Raw genomic sequence first — 24,477 nt, forward strand, 5'->3', positions numbered from 1 at the left:
AAGAGGAGAAAAGGACCTACAAAAACAAACCCAAAACAATTAAGAAAATGGTCATAGGAACATACATATCGATAATTACCTTAAACGTGAATGGATTAAATGCTCCAAACAAAAGACACAGGCTTGCTGAATGGATACAAAAACAAGACCCATCTATATGCTGTCTACAAGAGACCCGCTTCAGACCTAGGGACACATACAGACTGGAAGTAAGGGGATGGAAAAAGGTATTCCATGTAAATGGAAATCAAAAGAAAGCTGGAGTAGCAATACTCATATCAGATAAAATAGATTTCAAAATAAAGAAAGTTACAAGAGACGAGGAAGGACACTACATAATGATCAAGGGATCAATCCAAGAAGATTTAACAATTATAAATATATATGCACCCAACATAGGAGCACCTCAATACATAAGGCAACTGCTAACAGCTATAAAAGAGGAAATCAACAGTAACACAATAACAGTGGGGGACTTTAACACCTCACTTACACCAATGGACAGATCATCCAAAATGAAAATAAATAAGGAAACAGAAGCTTTAAATGACACAGTAGACCAGACAGATTTAATTGATATTTATAGGACATTCCATCCAAAAACAGCAGACTACACTTTCTACTCAAGTGCACATGGAACATTGTCCAGGATAGATCACATCTTGGGTCACAAATCAAGCCTCAGTAAATTTAAGAAAATTGAAATCATATCAAGCATCTTATCTGACCACAACGCTATGAGATTAGAAATGAATTACAGTGGAAAAAACCCGGTAAAAAACACAAACACATGGAGGCTAAACAATACGTTACTAAATAACCAAGAATTACAGTGAAAAAAAACCCGTAAAAAACACAAACACATGGAGGCTAAACAATACGTTACTAAATAACCAAGAAATCATTGAAGAAATCAAAGAGGAAATCAAAAAATACTTAGAGACAAATGACAATGAAAACACGATGATCCAAAACCTATGGGATGCAGCAAAAGCAGTTCTAAGAGGGAAGTTTATAGCTATACAAGCCTACCTCAAGAAACAAGAAAAATCTCAAGTAAACTATCTAACCTTACACCTAAAGGAACTAGAGAAAGAACAAACAAAGCCCAAAGTTAGGAGAAGGAAAGAAATCATAAAGATCAGAGCAGAAATAAAAACAAAGAAAACTGCAGCAAAGATCAATAAAACTAAAAGCTGGTTCTTTGAGAAGATAAACAAAAGTGATAGCCATTAGCCAGACTCATCAAGAAAAAGAGAGAGGACTAAAATCAATAAAATTAGAAATGAAAAAGGAGAAGTTACAACATACACCGCAGACATACAAAGCATCCTAACAGACTACTACAAGCAAGTCTATGCCAATAAAATGGACAAGTTGGAAGAAATGGACAAATTCTTAGAAAGGTATAACCTTCCAAGACTGAACCAGCAAGAAATAGAAAATATGAAGAGACCAATCACAAGTAATGAGATTGAAACTGTAATTAAAAATCTTCCAACAAACAAAAGTCCAGGACCAGATGGCTTCACAGGTGAATTCTATCAAACATTTAGAGAAGAGCTAACACCCATCCTTCTCAAACTCTTCCAAAAAATTGCAGAGGAAGGAACACTCCCAAACTCATTCTATGAGGCCACCATCACCCTGATATGAAAACCAGACAAACATACTACAAAAAAAGAAAATGACAGACCAATATCACTGATGAATATAGATGTAAAAATCCTCAACAAAATACTAGCAAACAGAATCCAACACATTAAAAGGATCATACACCATGATCAAGTGGGATTTATCTCAGGGATGCAAGGATTCTTCAATATACACAAATCAATCAATGTGATACACCATATTAACAAATTGAAGAATAAAAACCATATGATCATCGCAATAGATGCAGAAAAATCTTTTGACAAAATTCAAAACCCATTTATGATAAAAACTCTCCAGAAAATGGGCACAGAGCGAACCTACCTGAACATAATAAAGGCCATATACGATAAACCCACAGCAAACATCATTCTCAATGGTGAAAAACTGAAAGCATTTCCTCTAAGATCAGGAACAAGACAAGGATGTCCACTCTCACCACTATTATTCAACATAGTTTTGGAAGTCCTAGCCATGGCAATCAGAGAAAAAAAAGAAATAAAAGGAATACAAATTGGGAAAGAAGTAAAACTGTCACTGTTTGCAGATGACATGATATTATACATATTGGAAAAGAAGTAAAACCGTCACTGTTTGCAGATGACATGGTATTATACATAGAGAATCCTAAAGATGTCACCAGAAAACTACTAGAGCTAATCAATGAATTTGGTAAAGTTGCAGGATACAAAATTAATGCACAGAAATCTCTTGCATTCCTCTAAACTAATGATGAAAAATCTGAAAGAGAAATTAAGGAAACACTCCCATTTACCACTGCAACAAAAAGAATAAAATGCCTAGGAATAAACCTACTTAGGGAGACAAAAGACCTGTATGCAGAAAACTATAAGACACTGATGAAAGAAATTAAAGATGATACCAGCAGATGGAGAGATATACCATGTTCTTGGATTGGAAGAATCAATATTGTGAAAATGACTATACTACCCAAAGTAATCTACAGATTCAATGCAATCCCTATCAAATTACCAATGGCATTTTTTATGGAACTAGAACAAAATATCTTAAAATTTGTATGGAGACACAAAAGACCCTGAATAGCCAAAGCAGTCTTAGGGAAAAAAACAGAGCTGGAGGAATCAGACTCCCTCACCTCAGACTATACTACAAAGCTACAGTAATCAAGACAACATGGAACTGGCACAAAAACAGAAACACAGATCAATGGAACTAGATACAAAGCCCAGAGATAAACCCACACACCTATGGTCAACTAATCTATGACAAAGGGTATACAATGGAGAAAAGACAGTCTCTTCAACAAGTGGTGCTGGGAAAACCGGACAGCTACATGTTAAAGAATGAAATTGGAACACTCTCTAACACCATACACAAAAATAAACTCAAAATGGATTAGAGACCTAAATGTAAGACCGGACACTATAAAACTCTTAGAGGAAAACATAGGAAGAGCACTCTTTGACATAAATCACAGCAAGATCTTTTTTGATCCACCTCCTAGAGTAACGGAAATAAAAACAAAAATAAACAAATGGGACCTAATGAAACTTCAAAGCTTTTGCACAGCAAAGGAAACCATAAACAAGACGAAAAGACAACCCTCAGAATGGGAGAAAATATTTGCAAACGAATCAACGGACAAACGATTAATCTCCAAAATATATAAACAGCTCATGCAGCTCAATATTAAAAAAACAAACAACACAATCCAGAAATGGGCAGACCTATATAGCCTTTTCTCCAAAGAAGACATACAGATGTCCAAGAAGCACATGAAAAGCTGATCAACATCACTAATTATTAGAGAAATGCAAATCAAAACTACAATGAGGTATCACCTCACACCAGTTAGAATGGGCATCATCAGAAAATCTACAAACAACAAATGCTGGAGAGGGTGTGGAGGAAAGGGAACCCTCTTGCACTGTTGGTGGGAATGTAAATTGATACAGCCACTATGGAGAACAGTATGGAGGTTGCTTAAAAAAGTAAAAATAGAATTATCATATGATCCAGCAATTCCACTACTGGGCATATACCCAGAGAAAACCATAATTCAAAAAGACACATGCACCCCAGTGTTCATTGTAGCACTATTTACAATAGCCAGGTCATGGAAGCAACCTAAATGCCCATCGACAGACGAATGGATAAAGAAGATGTGGTACATAAATACAATGGAATATTACTCAGCCATAAAAAGGAATGAAATTGGGTCATTTGTTGAGACGTGGATGGATCTAGAGACTGTCATACACAGTGAAGTAAGTCAGAAAGAGAAAAACAAATATCGTATATTATGCATATATGTGGAACCTAGAAAAATGGTACAGATGAACCGGTTTGCAGGGCAGAAATTGAGACACAGACATAGAGAACAAACGTATGGACACCAAGGGGGGTAAAGTGGCAGGGGGGTGGGGGTGGGGGTGGGATGAATTGGGAGATTGGGATTGACATGTATACACTGATGTGTATAAAATGCATGACTAATAAGAATCTGCTGTATAAAAAAATAAAATAAAATTCAAAAATTCAAAAAAAAAAGATGCAGGGAAATGAGCAGTAAAAAATATATATATATATATAAATTAAAAACATGATTCACATTTTACCACATGGATTTAGCATTAGCTGAAAAAGGTATAACTATACTGGATATACCTGATAAGGAAGAAAGTTAATTTAGATAACACATAAAGTAAGAATAATCAATATAATTAACACTCAAAGTTTACAGTGTTTAATTGCTGTTGGGCATTTAGAAGTTCCTGTTGTAGGTATTCTTTTGTTTTATACATGCATTCTGTCTTCCCTATTAGATTATAAACTTCTTGACACTGAAAGCCATTTTCTTTTATCTCCCACAATATTAAATAATGTTCATTATGCAATGGACATTTAAAACATGGTGAGTGTCTTTGTACTTGACACCTGAAAACAAATCTTTACACAACTTTAGAAGGCAACAGAAGAAAGTGATATTCAAAGTGAATAGAATAATTTCCTTCCTCCTTCCCCTGCACTAAATGAAACTTTAGTTTTCATTTTTATCTTCTGCCAACTACCCAAGTGTGAATAACCCAGTTTGTCAGTCAGTTGTTCTTGCAAGTGAAAATGGTGTTCTATGAAAAAGAGGGTCACAACTCAAACAACCTCGCAAGTTGTTTTTCTTAAGACAACCATCATAGACGTGCGTGCTTTATGCGTTCTTCTCATCATCGCCTCACACAGGATATTAAAGCCAAGCATATTCTTGTTAAAAATAGAGTTGCCATATGATCCAGCAATCCCACTCCTGGGCATATATCTGGAGAAAACTCTAATTCGAAAAGATACATGCACCCCAATGCTCATAGCAGCACTATTTACAATAGCCAAGACATGGAAGCAACCTAAATGTCCACTGACAGATGAAGTATGAAGAAGTGTGGTATACATATACAATGGAATATTACTCAGCCATCAACAAGAATGAAATAATGACATTTGCAGCAACATGGCTGGACCTAGAGATTATGATACTAAGTGAAGTAAGTCAGAAAAAGACAAAAACCATATGATATCACTTACATGTGGAATCTAAAATATGATACAAATGAACTTATTTACAAAACAGAAACAGACTCAGAGGCATAAAAAACAAACATGGTTGCCAAAGGGGAAGGGGGATGGGGAGGGAGAAATTAGGAGTTTGGCATTAGCAGGTACAAGCTACTATAAATAAATTAGATAAACAACAAGGACCTACTGTATAGCACAAGGAGCTATATTCAACATCCTGTAATAAACCAGAATGGAAAAGAATATGAAAAAGTATACATATGTATATATAAAACTGAATCATTTTGCTGTACACCAGAAACACAACATTATAAATAATTATACTTCAATAGAATTTTTTTTTAAATTAAAATTAAAGTAGGGCTTTCCTCCTTCTCACTCTCTCTCACATTGCCATGTTTATTTTCCGTCTCCTAACTTCACCCCTTGACTAGACTGCAACCTCCAGCACCTAGTAAATATATATACCTAGTAAATATATACCAACAGCACAAAAGAAAATATATTCAAAATTCTACTAAATGAACGGCTGACCCTAGGCCTCCATGGTGCTCGACTGAGGTTAACTGGAGGAATAGTTTCAAACAGTACATTTAATGGAAAACACAGAGAATCTGGCGCCAGCTGGCTTAGGTTTGCGTGTTATCCTGTAACTTACTAGCTGTGTGACTCAGGTAAACTAGCTTTCGTGCCCAGAAGTTTAAATTGATAAACTAGGGAGACCCAAACTTTCTATCTCAAAGAAGTATAGGGACGAACAAATGAAATAACACGTAAGCAGGAGCTTGGTGAAATGCAAAGCGCTGTAACCAGGCCTTATTTGAACGGGGTGGGTAAAAGAAACGGCAGTAACTGTCAAAGGAGCCAAGAGAAGGGAACAGCTTGGACGCTAGGACCTTTCCGAGGAGCGGCAGCTCTCACTGGAGTCTAGAGCGTTTAGCTGTCGGTCCCACCATCGCTACCCTGGTCCTCGGGCCCTTCCCTCCATCCCATGCAGGTGACGCGGCCTACAGCGTCCTCCTGCCCTTCCTCCCCATCCGCGCCGGATGCCATGAACTACTCACCTCGCAGGCCGCACCATGGTCCCCTCCAAGGCTGGAAACCTGCAGCTCGCAGGCTCCTGTCGGCAGCGGCGGCGGCCGTTCCAATTCCCGCGCAAAACCAGACTCGAAACTCTCCGTCCCGCCGCCAGTCCTCCAATCCTCGCCGGCCATCCCCGCGGGCGCGCAGGCGCTCTGAGAAACGCGCGTAAGTTCACGCCCCTTCCAGGCACCGCCCTTCCGCATCCGGTCTGCCAGAGCCGAGCTGGTGCTTCGCCGCTGCACTTTCGTCACGACGGTGACCTCTGCGCTGTCTCTGAAATGGACAATAACAGTAGAAATACACCTTCTTACACTTTTTAAATGATTAAACTCAGGTATTATGGACCAAGGGGACACTTAGACCGAGGAATTTTCCACGGGGTGCCGGGAAAGAGGAAAAGATGAGGACGAATCTGCCGGAGCTGATCTTCCGGCTGTAAAAACAAGGCGGCAGTCAGCTGACGGTCCCTGCACCGCGGCTGGTTGACAGCGCCGGGTGTGCGGACAGCAGGAGACTCGGAACGAGGGGAGGTGAGCCCGCGACCGGAGCGAGGAAGCCCCCTCAGACCGAAACCCTCTAACCGGGGGCCGTTCCCCTCACTCGGCCGTGGGTTCTCGGCCCTTTGTCTGCCCTCCCTTCCCTGACTCATTTAAGCCTCAGAACCTCCACTCGACTGGCTGCATGAGTTCGGTTCAGCTCTCCTCCTCTCATCCCGTAATTGTACGGAAACCTTGCTTGATTTCAGCCCTGCTGTTAATAACAGATCGGGGAGAGAGAGCTAACGTATCAATTTGTTGAAACACAATAAGGCTAAAGGTTGAACCAATTGAAACCAGAGCTAATGGTTTTTGTTTGCCGAAAATTATGACTCGAAGCAAGATGAGACCATGAGCCCATATTTCCGTAATTTTCAGTTCCCTGCAAAATGTTTTTTTTTACTGCCTTTGCCTGCATCATGTGTGCTCATTTAGCAGCCTTTGATTTTTTTTTAACTGATATGTTCTTATAGAGCTTCCTGTTATTGTTTATTATTTTTACTAGCTTCCATTTATTGGTCATCTTATGTTTGTCGGATGCTCCGTATTTATTATTTGATTAAACCTAATGACAGTCCTACAAGTTAAAAGGTTTCCTGGGGCCTATCTCAGCTGAGATGCGGCCAAGGAAAGAAGAGCAGTAAGCGTGTGCTAGGCAAAGGAAAAACATTCAGAACGGTTGGGAGTGGAAAGAGAGGTTTGGTATTGAAAGAAGTTTAGTATGGCTGGAAAATAAAGTTTGTGGATTTGTGTGTTGGGGCGGAGGGGGTGCAGGTGCTGAAATAAGAGTTTGGAGGTATAAGCAGCGGTGTGGTAAACTCCGTTAACGAGTTTGTGTTGTATCCTGAGTCGTACAAAGAATGTCATAGAAGGATTTTAAGCAGATGAGCAACATGGTCAGATATGCACTTTAAAACGATTGCTGTGACTTCAGTGTAGAGAATAGTGTGAGAACTGATTTGACGGGGAAATGCTTGGGGACAGGAGTCCAGTTAGGAGGCTAATAAGTAAATCTTCAGTGGATGTATTCTTTTTTTCTTCTTTATGAATAGTGTCCACTTTGCCTTGTGGGCTGTCCTGTACTTTCCACTTTCTGTGTATCTTTTTCCTTCATGGAAATCTTTCCAGCACTGTCTCCCTTCTCTCCACCCCCAATCAGATCTCATACCCACCACCTCTAAGCTCTTCAAGATAAATTGTTGGTCCCTGATCTGTTTCTTTGACTTTGTATTCACCAAGTGTTTCATGAACTGTATCCACCCACCATGCATCTGTTCCTAAGAATCCTCTCTGTTCTTCTCTCCATGATCCTTACCTATTCCTGAGAACTCTGCCTAGGAATGCTAAGTATATTGTGGGCATAATTTTTTTCTTAAATGAAGTTTAGAAGAACCTTTTCCTTAAAAAAAGAAGCACTTTGTTTTCATCATGAAGATGAAAATGCAGGGAGAAACGTAGGGAAATAGAATAATCAGCTCAGAGTCACACAAATAAAACCTCTGAGTGGGAGAACATCTTAGAAGTGGAACAGTAATAATGAAACATCATGGTTTTTTTAAATGGACTTATAACCCGCTGAGTTTTTTTGTCGTTGTTAGTTCTGTAGAAATCTTGCCAAAGAAGATGAAGAAAAACAGAGAAAGATTCTGCAACAGAGAGAGGGAATTTGTGTATGAATTCAAAGTGGGAGGTCAGTGCTTAGAACTGAGGGTGCCTCTCAGATTTCCTGTTCAAGAGAATGCCAGTCATTTACATGGCCGTCTGCTGCTGCTGCACGATTTACCATGCTTTATAGAAAAAGGTGAGGGTTGATTTCTTTTAAAATATCGCTTCATTATTTTCCTATAGTCTCTGTCATTAGAAGTTTTATATTAGAAAACATAAACCTAAGAAGCATTGGAGACAACCACAAAATGTGAAGCTTTCAAGAATGAAAAGGTTCCCCAGACCTTTGTTTTATGGAGTGTTTTTTTCTCTATCCCTTGTAATTGTTTATTAGGCATTTTAGTATAAAAATTAAATTAAAATTAAATATGAAAAATTACAGAGTCTGGATTAGAACTCTTAACCTCTTAATGTAGTTGGATGGATTCATAAGGCATGTCAGCTATCACTAGCTACGTGCTAAATGCATTGCCCTTTTAATGATCCGGTCCTCAATTCCTGAGATGTCATGGGAGAGAAGGGGTACCTGTCTTTCAATAATCTTTGCTTACCTAAATTAATTCCATAAAGTCATTAATAAAGTCTGTATTAAACCATGTTAAAAGGTCTGTGTTCTGTCTACAGATGAGGGAAAATGTTTTAATTGAGAATATGTTGGATCATAGAAGGTCGAAGTTACAAGGGAACATAGAAACTTTCCAGCACAATCTCATTGTACAAATAAGGAAACTGGTACCTAGAAAGGTTAAATTATTTGCCCAACGCAATGATTCTCAAAAATTGTTCCCTGATCAGCAGCTACAGCATCACTTGGGAACTTGTTAGGAATGTGGATTATTGGGCAGGGTCCATCCAATTCCCTTTGAATCAGGAACTCTGGGAGTGCATGCAGCAATCTATTCCAGTAAGCTCTTCAAGGAACGCTGATGCATCTTAACGACTGAGAACCTCTGGTCCAAAGTTATATAATGACAGAGCCAAGACCAGAACCCAGGTATCCTGGTTTCTATGTCAGTGCTCTTCAATCAGTCTTTTTTTTTTTTTTAAAGCAGCAAATATGTATTATCTTGTCCTTACCGTTACTGTCGTTCAGGGATGCAGGTGCAACCTAGCCGGGTGCCTCTGACTCAGGGTTTCTCGTGGGGTTGCAGCCAAACCATCATTCAGGGCTACAGTCTCACCTGAAGGCTCTACTGACAGAGGATTGTCTCCAAGATCCCTTGTGAGGTTGTTGTCAAGCCTTGTCATGTGGGCCTCTTCATAGGGTCACCTCAGGACCTGCAGCTGGCCTCCACGAGGGCCAGCAACCTAAGAGAGTGAGGGAGCAAGTGCCCAAGATGAAAGCCATGGTCTTCTTATATCCTCAAAGCAATCTCTGAATAGTGTCTCTAAAGTTGGAACTGTAGATCATCTGAAATAAATCAGTTTTAGTATGCTAATCACTCAATTTCTCTCTCAGATTCAGACTGTAACAATATATACCCTTGAAAGTCATATAGGAAACTCATTTAAATACAGAAACCTTTAGCTGCTCTAAATCTGTAGGAGGTCTTTATGTGCTTTTCCCTACTCAGTTTCAGATAAAGAATCAGGCTTAAGAAATTAACATTTTTAATTTTTTTTTAAGATTTTTTTTTGATGTGGACCATTTTTAAAGTCTTATTGAATTTGTTACAATATTGCTTCTGTTTTATGTTTTGGTTTTTTGGCCATGAGGCATGTGGGATCTTAGCTTTCTGACCAGGGATTGAACCCACACCCCCTGCACTGGAAGGCGAAGTCTTAACCACTGGACGGCCAGGGTAGTCCCAACATTTTAAATTAGTATCAGGGTTGTATGTCAGAGTTAAGAATTTTGACCATTCAATAACCTGTGATTGTAAAGAAGAATAATTGTGAGATTAGTTAAATGATCCCCTAAGCTGATTTTATTTTAGTTAGACATTCTGTTAAGGGTTAAGGGTATTCTCATTGTCTCATTCTGTTAAGACACTATTTTAGTTAGACATTCTGTTAAGCTTGATGAAATAAAGTTTGACATTGGAATGCTTAGCCAGGTAAAATGTTCCCTATTTATGTGTACTGACAATGGTATTCGTTGTCCCTGTTACAGACTTAAAAGAAGCTCTGAGCCAGTTTATCGAAGAAGAATCCCTCAAAGATTATGACAGAGATGCTGAAGCAGCCCTGGAAGCTGTGAAGTCAGGTGAAGTAGACTTACATCAGCTGGCAAGTACATGGGCCAGAGCTTATGCGGAGGTAAAAAAATAGATCACATTGTAAATTTTGAGGATATTCTGAACTTTGATGAGGATTTCTTTCCTTACAGCTTTATTGAGATGTAGTTGGCGTGCGGCATCGTGTAAGCTTAAGGCATACGGCATAGTGCTTTGATTTACACACGTCACGAAGTGATGATCACAGCAAGTTTAGTGAACGTCCATCCTCTCATATAGATACAAAATTAAAGAAATAGAAAATGAAATACTTTTTCTTGTGCTGAGAACGCTTAGGATTTACTCTCAACAACTTTCATATATACCATAAGGCAGTGTTAATTATATTTATTACATTGTACATTACCTGCCTAGTACTTATTATAACTGGAAGTTTGCGTCTTTTGACTGCAGTCAGCCAGTTTCCCCTTCCCCCATCCCCAGCCTCAGTTAACTGCAAATCTGATCTCTTTTTCTGTGAGTGTGTTTGTTTGTTTGTTTTTAAAGTATAGTGATGGAGGAGACAGAGAAGTCCAGATGGGCCTGGACGTGGAGTAGTTTCTCCACAGGCCCTTACTCAGTGCCCTTTCCTCTCGGCTGTCACAGCCCCCTTTTTAGGGGCACCTCTCCTGAGGGAATATGGTGCGAGTTAGGTCAAATAGGAGCTCTGTTCAGTGCTTCTCGTGTAGGTAGCTTCTGCCTGTTCACAAGGCTCACTCTAGGCTGGGTTTTAAATTGATGCTGAAAACTATGTAGTCAGCAGATCTGGTTCATGGGGTTTCCAAATGTCTGGTGTTACGTAGGGCCAAGCAGATCCCTGTGATTTGGCCCTGGCTCCTTCCTGCAAAACTTCAGCCCGAGCCTGATGTGAATTTGGAACAAGGCTTAAGTCACATGGGCTGGTTATAATTTCTAGAGCAGTGCCGGGGTCTAGAGACGTAGAGCAGTTATGAGAATCCAGGTTCAGGTTTTCAGAGGCGTGGGGTAGATGAAATCCGTCTTCTAGATTCAGCTGGTCTTCTGAAACTCTTCTCTCCTGATCTGGCAGTCAATCGAAGGATAAGTGAAAGGAAACAAGGGGAAAAGTTGACCCGATTGACCCAGTTCAAAATACCTGTTTCTGTCATTTATCCATTTGTTTTATTTAAGGTAAATTATTACTCTTAGTCCTGTCATAGATTCAGTTTTTGACATTTTCACTTTGAAAAGGGAAGACTTTAGATTATTCTTTTTTATAGATGTCTGTCCGCCAAGATCAATAATAGAAAAAATACTTCCACTTTTGCCTTTAAACTGTATGACCTTTGACAGGGGACTTCCCAGCATGCCAGTTTCCTCCCCTGGAGGGCGCTGTGTGTGTCAGATGTGCCGGCCCGGCGCACGCCTGGGGACAGGCATCTGTCCCGCGGATGGCTTTGTGTGTGTGCTTGGGGCATCTCCATTCTGCCTCTCTGCATGTTTCTGTTTTTCTGGTTTATTGGTGTTTACTCAGTCCCTTTATCGTTTTGATAGCTACTGTTTTCATACACTTTAAAACATGCCTACATTTTATAAAGAAAACAATACTTGAAAAGTTCAGAGTAAGAAAATTGCAGGGCTTCCCTGGTGGCGCAGTGGTTGAGAATCTGCCTGCCAATGCAGGGGACACGGGTTCGAGCCCTGGTCTGGGAAGATCCCACATGCCACGGAGCAACTAGGCCCGTGAGCCACAACTACTGAGCCTGCGCGTCTGGAGCCTGTGCTCCGCAACAAGAGAGGCCGCGATAGTGAGAGGCCCGCGCACCGCGATGATGGGTGGCCCCCGCTTGCCGCAACTGGAGGAAGCCCTCGCGCAGAAACGAAGACCCAACACAGCCAAAAATAAATAAATAAATAAATAAATAATTATTTAAAAAAAAAAAAAGAAAAAAAAGAAAATTGCAAATGTACATCTTGATATAAAATCCTATGCATGAATTGGGTTTTCAAGGTCAGTGTTATTGCGTAGGTAACCTCATTCTCTAAATATATAGCCTACAAAACCTTTCGTAGCAATATATTTTTAATAATGGAAAGCCTCTTCTGATTATATATTAATATATGCAAATTATTCTGTTATGCAGCACCTTAGAATACAAAGTAAAGGTCGTCAGAAGTCCCACTCTGCCAAAACAGCCCCTTCGAGTGTGTTTGGGTTTCACAGAAATGGGATCTTAGCTTACTTACCTTTTTTTTTTTTTTATTGTGAGCACTTCCTATTTCTTCCTCCACATTAACGCCTTCCCCTTACCCCTGCCTCCAGGTAACCCACATTAACAACTTAGTTGACATCTTTCTGTATTTTTTTTGTATATTCAGATAATCCTCTGTAACCTATATACACATAGATAGATGGAGGGTTTTTCTGTCCTTTGATGTACAGAAATGGAATCATAGTATATGCACTTCTCTAGTAGTGTGTTAAATAAAAATACTACATCAGGATTTAAGACTGTTCGTGTCTCATCTCGTAGACCACATTAGAGCATGCAAGGCCTGAGGAGCCCAGCTGGGATGAAGATTTCGCAGATGTGTACCATGACCTAATCCATTCTCCTGCCTCTGAAACTCTCCTAAATTTGGAACACAATTACTTTGTCAGTATCTCAGAACTGATTGGCGAAAGAGATGTGGAGCTGAAAAAATTACGAGAGAGGTATTTCAAAGTTCTTGCATTATCATAATTAAATGTTATGTCATCAAATATTGATGGGCTGCAGAACAGCTTGTTCTCATTTTGTTATAAAATTGAAGAATAGAATAGAAAAGAATCTTTAACTTTAGAAATTAATTTTCTTATGCATTTAAATCTGTCATTTCATCTGGGAAGATGAGGTCCTCATAGGTTTATAGAACTTCTCCAGTGATTTACCTAAACAAGTACGGTGGTCTTATCTATTCTTAGTTCTAATAAGAGGGATAGCTTACCTCTTTTGAAGGTCTGCTTTGTCCCAGGCACTGTGCAAAGTGCTTTGGATGCTGTCTTAGTTCAGGCTGCTGTTGAAAAAAAAATACCGCAGACTGGGTGGCTTAAACAACAGAAATTGATTTCTCACCGTCCGGAGGCTGGGTAGTCCAAGATCAAGGTGCCAGCAGACTCTGTGTCTGGTGAGGACCCGCTGCCTGGCTTGCAGACAGTGCCTTCTTAATGTGGCTCACGTGGTGTTTCCTCAGTGCGTGCTCCTGGTGTGTTGCTCGTAGACAGACAGCTGTAGCACCTCTTCTCGGCACTAATTCCGTCAGGATGGCTCCAACCTCTTGAGCTCACCTAAACCTACTTACCTCCCAAAGACCCCACCTCCAGATACCATCACATTGAGGGTTAGGGTTTCAACATACGAATTCTGGGGGGACACAAACATGCAGTCCATAACGGATGCCCTGTCTCACTTGATCTCTTAGCACAATCCTACTGTCATAATCCCCATTTTACTGAGGGAAAAATTTGATTTTCTTCTAGTTCTTTATTATCTAGCCAGTAATATTGTGAACATACTTTAAGAATGAAATACAGATTAGATTTTTTTAAAATATGTAAGTATAATTACCTAACAAGAATGAATTACCTTCTGTTGAACTACATTTGTTTGATTTTTCCTGCCAGGACTTTAAATAATATAATCTTCATCTCATTCTGAATCTGTCCTTGGATCTCAGGTTTTCTGGGACTGCACTCATTCTGCCCATCTAGGTATCTAGGTGTATTAGAAAATGCCCAGCCTGGCTCTCTGTAGTTCATGTCAGTAGCCATCACTCCTGCTTTCATTCAGCTGGTGAGCTGCGCTAAACTGTGGTCGACTTTGCTGCCTGCTCACTCCACCGCCCAGAAAATTTCATCTCTGGCCGTCAGTATTCTACAGTTGTTGTTTATCTAAATTGGAAGAAGATTCTCGTTCCACAAAGCTCTTCAGTTTTGGGGAATCTGAATTAACTTACCAATTATCTGCATTTACTAGTACTTCGCATACATTTTCTGTCGTGGAATGGTTTTTCAGCAGGGGTTTGTTTTGGTTTACGTTATTTTTTGAAATGTCCTTTGGCCAGACTTCTTGATGGGGCTTTGCTTTTTCCCACCCAAACGTATAAACAGTATTTGAATACATTTATTTTAAGAACAGTTTTATAGTTTATTTTTCACATGTCCAAACTGTTAGCTTAAAAAATAAAAATAAGCTATGTTCCCTTTAAGGTAGGTAATATTTTTTGCAAAGGTGAACAGTATAACTAATGGTGAGTTGGAATTCATTGATGGAAGTTCACCCACAATTTTGGTGCTTAATTCATTTATCTAATTCATGAGCAGAAGTGACACCTTTTCTCATTTCTCCTTTCATTTTAACTCCATTTTACATCTTTAAAAGAACTTCTCTCAGTATAGCATCAATACAGTTATAATGATCTTCTTTCCTAAGTTTGTTCGAGATAATATACAGGTTGTCAGAATCACCCCACCAGACATACTGAGCCAATAGATAGTTAGTATTTCATCTGAAAAATAACAAAATTTTCTTTGATCTTAATCATAGAAAATATATATTGCATCATTAACTGTATCATTAACTACTTGCACTTCTAAAACATTTAGGGTGAAATAAATGTTCGTGAAATTTTATTTGTTGAATTATTATTTATTAGTCTTCTTTTTCCTCACTGGAAATTTGCTTCTTTTAGCAAATCAGATTCAAGATACATCTTTGAAACTTAAAAGTGGCAGTGATACTCTTTATCCACTAGAGGGAACATGTGTAATGTAAAATATTAATATATTTGTATCGAAGTTTATATTTATTAATGCTTAGTAGTTATTTCTGTTTTAAATAACAATCTTACTTGCAAGCACATACTTCACCTGACCTCTAGTAGTTATTAAAAAATTAATGGGGGCTTCCCTGGTGGCGCAGTGGTTGAGAATCTGCCTGCTAATGCAGGGGACACGGGTTCGAGCCCTGGTCTGGGAAGATCCCACATGCCGCGGAGCGGCTGGGCCTGTGAGCCACAATTACTGAGCCTGCGCCTCTGGAGCCTGTGCCCCGCAACGGGAGGGGCCGCAATAGTGAAAGGCCCGCGCACCGCGATGAAGAGCGGTCCCCGCACCGCGATGAAGAGTGGCCCCCACTTGCCGCAACTAGAGAAAGCCCTCGCACGAACCGAAGACCCAACACAGCCAAAAATAAATAAATAAATAAATAAATAAAGTAGCTATAAAATTAAAAAAAAAAAAAAAAAAAAAAAATTAATGGGGTTACCTGCCCACTTATAGTCAAGTGGGAATTAAGTGATATTGAATATTTAATACTAGAAGGTATACATAGAAATGTATAGAAGTATAACATATGAATGAGTTTCATTTATCATATACATAAAAGTATCTTAATCAGTTGTTATAAATAAGCATAAGTTCTCTTTTAAGAACAATTTACTTAAATTGACTAGAATGATAGTAAAATCGTTTTAGTTCATGTCTATGTTTCGTTGTTTACAAGTTTGTTTGAAATATGTTTCAGAACAAACTTTTAAAATACATTTTTATTAGAAGATAATTTTAATGAACTTACTAAAATATAATACACATACAGAAGAGGCAATAAACGATAGGTATACAGCTCAGTAAATTTTCACAAAGTACGTACCCCCGTGTGCTCATCTCCCAGGTCAAGAAGTGACTTCCAGCCCCGCAGAAGGCTCCCTCCTGCCCAGCCGGCAGTCACCCCCTGTTTCCCCCGTAAATAACCATTATCTGAGCTTCTAACACCGCTGATGAGCTTTTCCCGTAGAGAAAACCATTTTTAATTTCTGCACGTTTATTTGGATAAATGAAGAAGACTAAAATGTATCTTCAGAATGTATTTCATATTCCTCTAAAAAGGGAACCAACCTTGTGACTTAATACCAGCTTGATCCTTAGAACCTAATTGGCAGCTTCTGGTTATAATACAAAGTACCTTTTGAAGGTTGAAGTCACTTTAACTCATGTTCAAATAAAAAGAAAATGTATTTAAGCTGGAATTGCAGAGTATCTTCTTCGTGAAAATCTGCAGCCTTTTAAATATTAGCCATGGAAGTCGAAAGATCACCTAGATTTTGAATGCTTTCATTTATGCACTAAATTTAGATTCCAATTTAGCTGCACAAATGACGTTGTTGATATTATCTGACATTATCATTATAATTTCCACATCTCCATTGGCAAGGCTTCAAAGTGCCTTCCAGGTAGTATAGTTGCCATAACTGGACATAGTCCTAGAAAACAAAAATTTTCTTTTGACTTTGTAGAGGTTGTTCCATAAATCCAGAGTGGTTGTGTTAAAAATTTGATGAATATATCTGATCTGCTTATTTATGGTTCAGACAAGGCATTGAAATGGAAAAAGTGATGCAGGAACTGGGAAAATCACTGACAGATCAAGATGTAAATTCACTGGCTGCTCAGCATTTCGAATCCCAGCAGGTGAGTGAAGTGTAATGACTTATGGATTGCATTTTCCACTTATTTATTTTTGTAAAACAAGTAGTTAGTCAGTGCACTGTCTCTTTTTAGGACTTGGAAAATAAATGGTCCAATGAATTAAAACAGTCGACTGCCATTCAAAAGCAAGAGTATCAGGAATGGGTGATGAAACTTCATCAAGACCTAAAAAACCCCAAAAACAGCTCTCTCAGGTATTAATCGGGTGTTGTTTTTATTAGATGAAGGTCATTGTCAGTAATAGTTTGTATTTGTTGTAAAACTGGACCTTTTTAGTTGTAGGTATTTTTAAGTTGCCGGTGAAAATTCAAGGTAATTTATACTTCTTTTAACACCTTTCATTTTATAGACTTTATGTGGATGATTTGCGGGGTGGGGCGGGTAACTGGCTGCTTTACAGTAGTGACTTCCCCCCTAGAACTTAGCCTTGTAGATCTTGTGGGTGTGTATACCTCAATACCGCCATTACTGTCTCTTGTTTCCTTAAGCTGGTTTCCTTTCAGTGCAATACACACTGGTCGACTGCACCTTAAATGCCAAGCACTCTTTAAGCAGAAGAGCCAAAAAAAGATAACTGCCCATGTGGAGCTTACATTCTAGAGACACTGACCTGTGAATAAAACAGTACTGTACAGAATGATGTGTGCAGTAACAGAAGCATGTACAAGGTACCAGAATAGTCTAGAGGACTTTCCATAAGTCACAAGTTGTGTGGTGCCTTATGGCCTAAATACATTGTGTTTCATGTGTTGCCCTAGAGCTCGACAGTGCCTGTTCTTTCCTGGCTGTGTACTCACCTTTGAGAATTTCTTCTTTCAAATCCTAAAGTACATCCGATTGAGAATATATTTAGTACAGTATAATAATCCTATTTCCAGCATCTTCTAGTGTATGCTATAAACATTTCAATTTTGCCCTTTATTTGTCTAATGTCATTCTCCCCCACCTGTCTTGCCTTGAAGACAAAAACCATGTCTGTTTTTCTGCTGTTGTATACCCAGGTCTTTGTCAAGTGTCTAGCTCTTGACACAGGCATATAAATAAATATTTATGGGATGGGTGTAAACCAGGCAGATGGATGGATTATCATTAAACTATTTACCTGACACTGTCTGTATCATCTCGTATTATAATCTGTCATTTGTGTTGTTGTTTTTCCCAAGACAACACCTTAGAAATATTTAAACAATTTTTTATAATTAGAAATAGGATAACCTCCTGGACACTAACATATATATACTCCTCATTTCAAATGAAAATAGTGCTGAACACAATACAAAGAGACATGTGAGGCAACAGACAGGCTGGGAACACCTGTGTACTATAAGGTCCAATGGTGTTTCTCAAATTGCTGGTTGCAGTCTGCCAGGGACCATGCTAGATCCTTTACTTTCCAATTGGACTTTTAAAAATGACAATAAAATGGAATGGAATTGAATGGAACAGAACTGAGTAGAGTAGACTAGGGAAAAAAATATCAGCACGTTACTCATGTGTGTATTGAGCCAAAATGTGAAATATGTACTCTATATTGTGGTCAAAAAAGTAGGAAGTCATCAACCTATGGAAGCTAAGAAAGCCCCTTGCTACAAAAATTATCTCTTGCTTTGCTGCTCTAGTTTCAGAAATTCATTCTATAGGATCAATTCCTTTGTGTAAATATTGGCCTCTAGCTGCTGCTGCTTTAAAAATGAAATTTTCCTAGGAAAGAGTATTTTTACTGTGACTTGGTTAGTTTGCTTTCCTTTTTGATAGGGATTTCCTTGGGGAGCAGAAACCTGTTTTCAACATAACTACGTATAGAACTCCTGTATGAGATTGATCAATTTTTAAAATTTATTTATTTGTTTGTTTATTTATTTGTGTTTTTAACATCTTTATTGGAGTATAATTGCTTTACAATGGTGTGTTAGTTGCTGCTCTATAACAAAGTGAATCAGCTATACGTATACATATATCCCCATATCTCCTCCCTCTTGCATCTCCCTCCCACCCTCCCTATCCCACCCCTCTAGGTGGTCACAAAGCACCGAGCTGATCTCCCTGTGCTATGCAGCTGCTTTCCACTGGCTATCTGTTTTACATTTGGTAGTGTATATATGTCCGTTTTTGCCCTTTTGTTTAAAGTCAGGTCTATTGAAGGATAAATTACATAAAGTAAAAGTCACTTGTTTTAGGTTTACATTTTGATGAGTTTTGACAAACTTAATTAGTCATGAAACCATCACTGCAATCAAGACATAGCATTTCCTTTTTATACCTTTATATTAACCCCCCTCCCCTTGCCCAGCTTGTGGCAACCCGATCTGATTTCTGTCCCTGTAATTTTGATTTTTACAGAATGTCATATAAATGGAATCAAACTGTATGTAGCAGTTTGTGTCTTGCTTCCTTCACTTGACATAACGCTTTTGAGACTCATTCATGTTGTTGCATTTATGAGTGGTTCTTCCCTTTTTATTGCTCTGTTATTCTTTGTTTATCCATTCACTCAGTGGTGGGCATTCAAAGTATTTCAGCAATTATAAATAAAGCGGCTATAAACATTCACATACTGGTCTTTCTATAGACATATGTTTATAATTCTCTTATGTAAATACCTAGGAGTGGGATTGCTGGAAAACATGGGAAGTAAAATCCATGATGTGTTTAATTTTTTAAGAAACTGGTTCTCCGAAGTGGCTATACCATTTTGCGTTCCCACCACCAATGTGTGAGGGTCCCAGGTGCTCCTCACCCTCGTCAGCACTTGGTGTTGATATTTAGCAATTCTAGTAGGTTTTGTAGTGGCGTCTCATTGTGGTTTTACTTTGCATTTCCCGGACGGCTACTAACGTTGAACATTTTTTCACATGCTGATCTTCTGTCCATACCTCTCCTTTTTTTTTTTTTTCCATTATTATTATTGAGTTGTGAAAGTTCTCTATATATTCTGGATACAGGTCTGTCATCAGATATGTGTTTTACAAATATTTTCTCTCACCCTGTGGCTTGTTGTTTCATTTTCTTAATGGTTTCTTTTGAAGAGCAAAGTTTTTCATTTTAATTAAGTGCAATTTATCAATTTTTAAATGGTTTGTTTCTTATCTCAGTTATCATTGCCTAATTCAAGATCACAAAGATTTTCTGCTATGTTTTCTTCTAGAAATTTTATAGTTCAAACTTATACATGTAACTCATGATGTATTATTTCATATATATTATATGTAAATTTAAATATATCCACTATAAAATAGTAAATAAATATATCCACTATATATATGTTGGTCTGTAACTTTGTTTTTCTTATAATATCTTCATTTGGTTTTGGTATCAGGGTAATGGTGGCATCATAAAATGATTGGTAGTCTGCTGCTGAGCCTGTCAAAGGAATTGACATCTGTGATCATCAATCTGATATCATGTTTTATTTCTAGTACTTCTCTCTTTGCTGCAATTCCTTATCTGTCCTTGTGTGTTATTTTACACTAAATCTTTTAGCATATTGTCATAGTTATTTGAAAGTCCCTTTCTTTTAGCCCCAATGTCTGGGTCATGTCTAAGTCTGTTTCTGTTGATTGCTTTCTCTCTTGACAGTGGGTTATTTATTTATTAATTTATTTATTTTTGCTTGCTGTTTTGGGTCTTTCCCCCTCTCTGTTTCTCTCTCTCTTGTTTAAACTGAATGCTGCCTGTTGTGTGTATTAGAAAAGAAGAGACTGAGGTCAATAGTACTTATGCCCAGAAATGAGCAGGCCGTTGATGTGAAGGTTATGGAAATCTAATCAGCAGTCGGGCTGTGTTTGGTTTCTGTTCTTCAGTCCACCACAGGCTTCATTTTCTACAGCAGTGCACTGCTGCCACTTTGTGTTGAGAGTGGGGCTTTGGCTTCTAGACTGTTCTCCTCTGTCATCCTGCTCCACCCTCAGCTTTCAGTAGCCTTTGCAGGCCTGTGCCACAGCAGGAGGTCCCCGTGTGCGCTGTTGCTCTGCCCACCCCCAGCAGTAGACTGACGTTGTTGTTACTTGATGCCAGGCTCCTGGTCGGGGGTGGGAGGCGGGTCTCTGTGGTCTTTGTCCAGCTTCAGTCTTAGGTAAGTCCAGCAGATCTGGGCCTTGGGCTTGGGGCACTCATAGCACACCTGCCTGTGCCGCCGAGTGGGCTGTCTCTTCTCTTTCCCTGCCCCCAAGGTTTTCCTGGAAGCGCCTGGTGGAGGCCAACAGGAAAGAGTTTGCAAGAGCATATGCAAAGTCCTCCAGTGCCTGGAGCTCGTAGCTGTTCTAAATGGACATGCTAGCCCATACTCGACCTTCAAGAATTTGTTAAAATTTTAGCTGATTTCTTCTTACCCTCTTACATACATTACAGCAACCCACTTCTACTGTGCTCTGCCCAAACTGAAAAGTATCTGTGTGTCCTGACTCTCCTTCTAAAGCATGTCACACTTTAGAATTTAGTTTCTTCGTTGCCTTGTTACCTCAAATCTCTGATGAGCTCCAGAAAAGTTATGATCTTATAGGTTACCTGGGCTTTTCTTGCTATTAACATGGGAACATCATTCTCTTGTGGCTTTCTGTGTCCTAAGATGAGGATATTTTATTAATATAAATTTATATGAATTTACTTTGGAGTTTAAATTTGCCATATTTACTAATGAAGTCAATCAGTGACGCTAATGAGACTGTTGGGATTTACCCCAAAAATGTAGTCAGGGGAGTGGATGACCGTTACAGACTTACACCATCTTCAGCTCACCATGAAATCTGAATTGAACAGTTGTACAGTTCTGGTGCCTCCATGGAAACCTTTTCCGGACGCGCAAGGGCAGATGGAGCAAAGAGAGACGTCCTTTAATGGGAGGCTGTTGGCGGTGAAAAAACAGGAAATGGTAAAACAACAAAAAAAAGAGAGGCTATGAATACATCAAAACGAGCTTCATCTTTTTTTATTATTTGACATTTATTTGACATTTTAATTTTTAATTTTCATTTCTATCACTTCACTTGTTTTCTAGTTTCGCCAGCCCTAAGGCTGATATAGACTATATTAAAATGTCATTTTAAACATGTTAATGTTAGTCATTTCATTTAATCATTCTCTTAGGCTACTAAGAAACATTAAATGATGACATATGAATCGATATTGTAATGACTAAAAAAATATGCATCACTTACTGAAAGAAATAACCAAAGAAATGAAAGAATAAGTAGGAATTTTACAACCTGTGTTAATGATCTTACTTGTCCCCATGGATAAAGGATAAATTTAGGAATAAACTAAGTGCTACTTCCTGCTGTTTCATCTCATTTCACTGTAAAGCTTTCTTTCCTTTAGGAAGGGTTTTTGACAAACATACAAAAAAAAAAAAAGCATATCAATAATTTTTTCAATTTCAGTGAGGAAATTAAAGTTCAACCAAGTCAGCTCAGAGAATCCGCTGAAGCAAATGGAAGGATTTATGAGGAACAGAGAAAGTTAGAAGAAAGTTTTACCATTCACTTAGGTAAGTATATTAATTTTTTGCAGTCACAATGTATTGTAACCTGTGAAACTTTTTTAACACTGTAAGAGAAAAATCCCTAGCATACGAGTAGAATATACCCAGGTTCTTTTTATTAAAAATTGTGTTCTGCTCCAAGAAAGCCTATAGTTTATTGGCTATAAGTTTTCTATTTTAGCTCATATATTATTTCTTTGCAAATAGAAAGATGAAATGTTAATAGTTATTCAAATAGAAAATTGCAAGGCCCATTTTAATTATTCGTAGCACAGATTTATCTGGATTCTTGCCACAGAGATTTGCCTCCTGCCCTGCTGCCTTTCTGCAGCTGTCTAAGTATCTCTCTGGGCCTGTTGCCTACCCCCAGGAGCCCAGTTGAAGACCATGCATAACCTGAGGTTGCTGAGAGCAGATATGCTGGATTTCTGTAAGCACAAGAGGAGCCACCGAAGTGGTGTGAAGCTCCACCGACTCCAGACAGCACTGTCGCTTTACTCCACGTCCCTCTGTGGCCTGGTGTTGCTAGTGGATAACCGAATCAATTCATACAGTGGTATTAAAAGAGGTAAGTTAGCATTATGCATATTTATGCCATTAAAGTTCTCCATTTAATGCCATTCTAAAAAGAAAGGAATTAGTGAAAAACTTTAAAAAAAGGCTTGAGTCACCCCAGTATTCAAGTAGACCAAACAGCACACATACCCAGACACTGCCATTTGAGATTTGTTTCATACTTTAGCAAGCCTAGGGTGCTTCAGGGTATTTCATTTTTCTTAAAATTCTATCACATTGTAGATCATACTCTTACAGGACCCTTGTTTCAAGGTATAACAAAAAGAATAATCAAGATATAAACGTATTTTTCAAAAAGGAGCAGATCCTGACTCAGTGAATTTTAGTTCATCCATTTGTCCTTTTTTTCTTTCTTTTTTAAAATAACCTATTTCTTAAATACGCTAGGTAAAATTCTACTTTCCCTCTTAGTACAATTAATGTTTTATGATTATTAACAAAATTTTAATGTATAAAGTATATTCAAATGTATAACTGTTTTTAAAAGACGCTTGAATAGAGTTTATTTTCTATTATACATAAAAGAACCTTATATTACTTAGCACTTTTGGGGACTGGATTATGATCAAAGTATATATTATTTAAAGAAGGTTTGGACTTACATTAAAATTTCCTTGCCTATTAATTGTTTACTCTTTTGGGCGATTGAGAGATTAAGTTTCTGATCAAAACCAAATTGTTGTCCCCTGACTTAGTAAGACGTTATTATTGAAAGGACAAGTATGAGAAGTCGTCCTTGTGAATGCTGTATTCTCTTTCCACTAGATCTCATTGTCTGTAAGTAAATACTAAATACTTGATACTTCACCTCTAGAAGTTCGTAACTGTGTTGGGTCCCTTAGATTTCGCCACAGTTTGCCAAGAATGCACTGACTTTCATTTTCCCCGAATTGAAGATCAGCTGGAGGTTGTCCAGCAGGTGGTACTTTATGCCAGAACCCAGCGCAGGAGCAAGCTGAAAGAATCACACGGTCAGTGAAACTCACATTTTTTAAAATTTCACTCTCAGAATGTTCTGTCCCTAAGCGCTCTCCTAGCATCTGGGCCATCTGAAGTAGAGAAAGTTGTATTGGTGGGAAGATGCAAGAAAGAAATTAAGAACAAAATTCAAGGTCTCTAGAAGCTTGAATTCTGTTCTTAATTTCCTTGTTTGTGTGATTTTGTTCAAGATCCTTAGAAAAACTGTTTTTAAAATTCAATTCCATAGTTATACTTGAAGTAGGCACTCAGTGGAAAGTT

The 24,477-nt window shown here is 38.5% G+C and overlaps 2 protein-coding genes across 9 annotated transcripts in view; one reads left to right on the forward strand and one right to left on the reverse strand.

Moving 5' to 3' along the window:
• Positions 1 to 6,422, reverse strand: part of RAD51AP1 (RAD51 associated protein 1) — a 44,062-nt gene extending 37,640 nt beyond the window's left edge. For all 4 annotated transcript variants that reach the window (XR_009009780.1, XR_009009781.1, XM_007170205.2 and 1 more), the window contains exon 1: positions 6,267 to 6,422. Coding sequence is in view for 2 of the 4 variants with exons in the window: in XM_007170205.2 (XP_007170267.1) it covers positions 6,267 to 6,283 (17 nt within the window). In the remaining 2 variants the exon portion in view is untranslated. The remainder of the gene's footprint in view (positions 1 to 6,266) is intronic.
• A 148-nt stretch (positions 6,423 to 6,570) lies between these two features.
• C11H12orf4 (chromosome 11 C12orf4 homolog) overlaps positions 6,571 to 24,477 on the forward strand; it is a 52,297-nt gene continuing 34,390 nt past the window's right edge. For 2 of the 5 annotated variants that reach the window (XR_009009728.1, XM_057556691.1), the window contains exons 1-9: positions 6,574 to 6,815; positions 8,420 to 8,622; positions 10,600 to 10,745; positions 13,195 to 13,376; positions 17,069 to 17,168; positions 17,259 to 17,380; positions 22,562 to 22,668; positions 23,033 to 23,230; positions 24,081 to 24,209. Coding sequence is in view for 4 of the 5 variants with exons in the window: in XM_057556691.1 (XP_057412674.1) it covers positions 8,445 to 8,622; positions 10,600 to 10,745; positions 13,195 to 13,376; positions 17,069 to 17,168; positions 17,259 to 17,380; positions 22,562 to 22,668; positions 23,033 to 23,230; positions 24,081 to 24,209 (1,162 nt within the window). In the remaining variant the exon portion in view is untranslated. Of the gene's footprint in view, positions 6,816 to 8,419; positions 8,623 to 10,599; positions 10,746 to 13,194; positions 13,377 to 17,068; positions 17,169 to 17,258; positions 17,381 to 22,561; positions 22,669 to 23,032; positions 23,231 to 24,080; positions 24,210 to 24,477 lie in introns of all 5 variants that reach the window. The other 3 variants (XM_057556692.1, XM_007170210.2, XM_028163516.2) reach the window with 3 other exon arrangements.

The sequence above is a fragment of the Balaenoptera acutorostrata genome, chromosome 11 (assembly GCF_949987535.1).
Source record: "Balaenoptera acutorostrata chromosome 11, mBalAcu1.1, whole genome shotgun sequence".
Lineage (NCBI taxonomy): Eukaryota > Metazoa > Chordata > Mammalia > Artiodactyla > Balaenopteridae > Balaenoptera > Balaenoptera acutorostrata.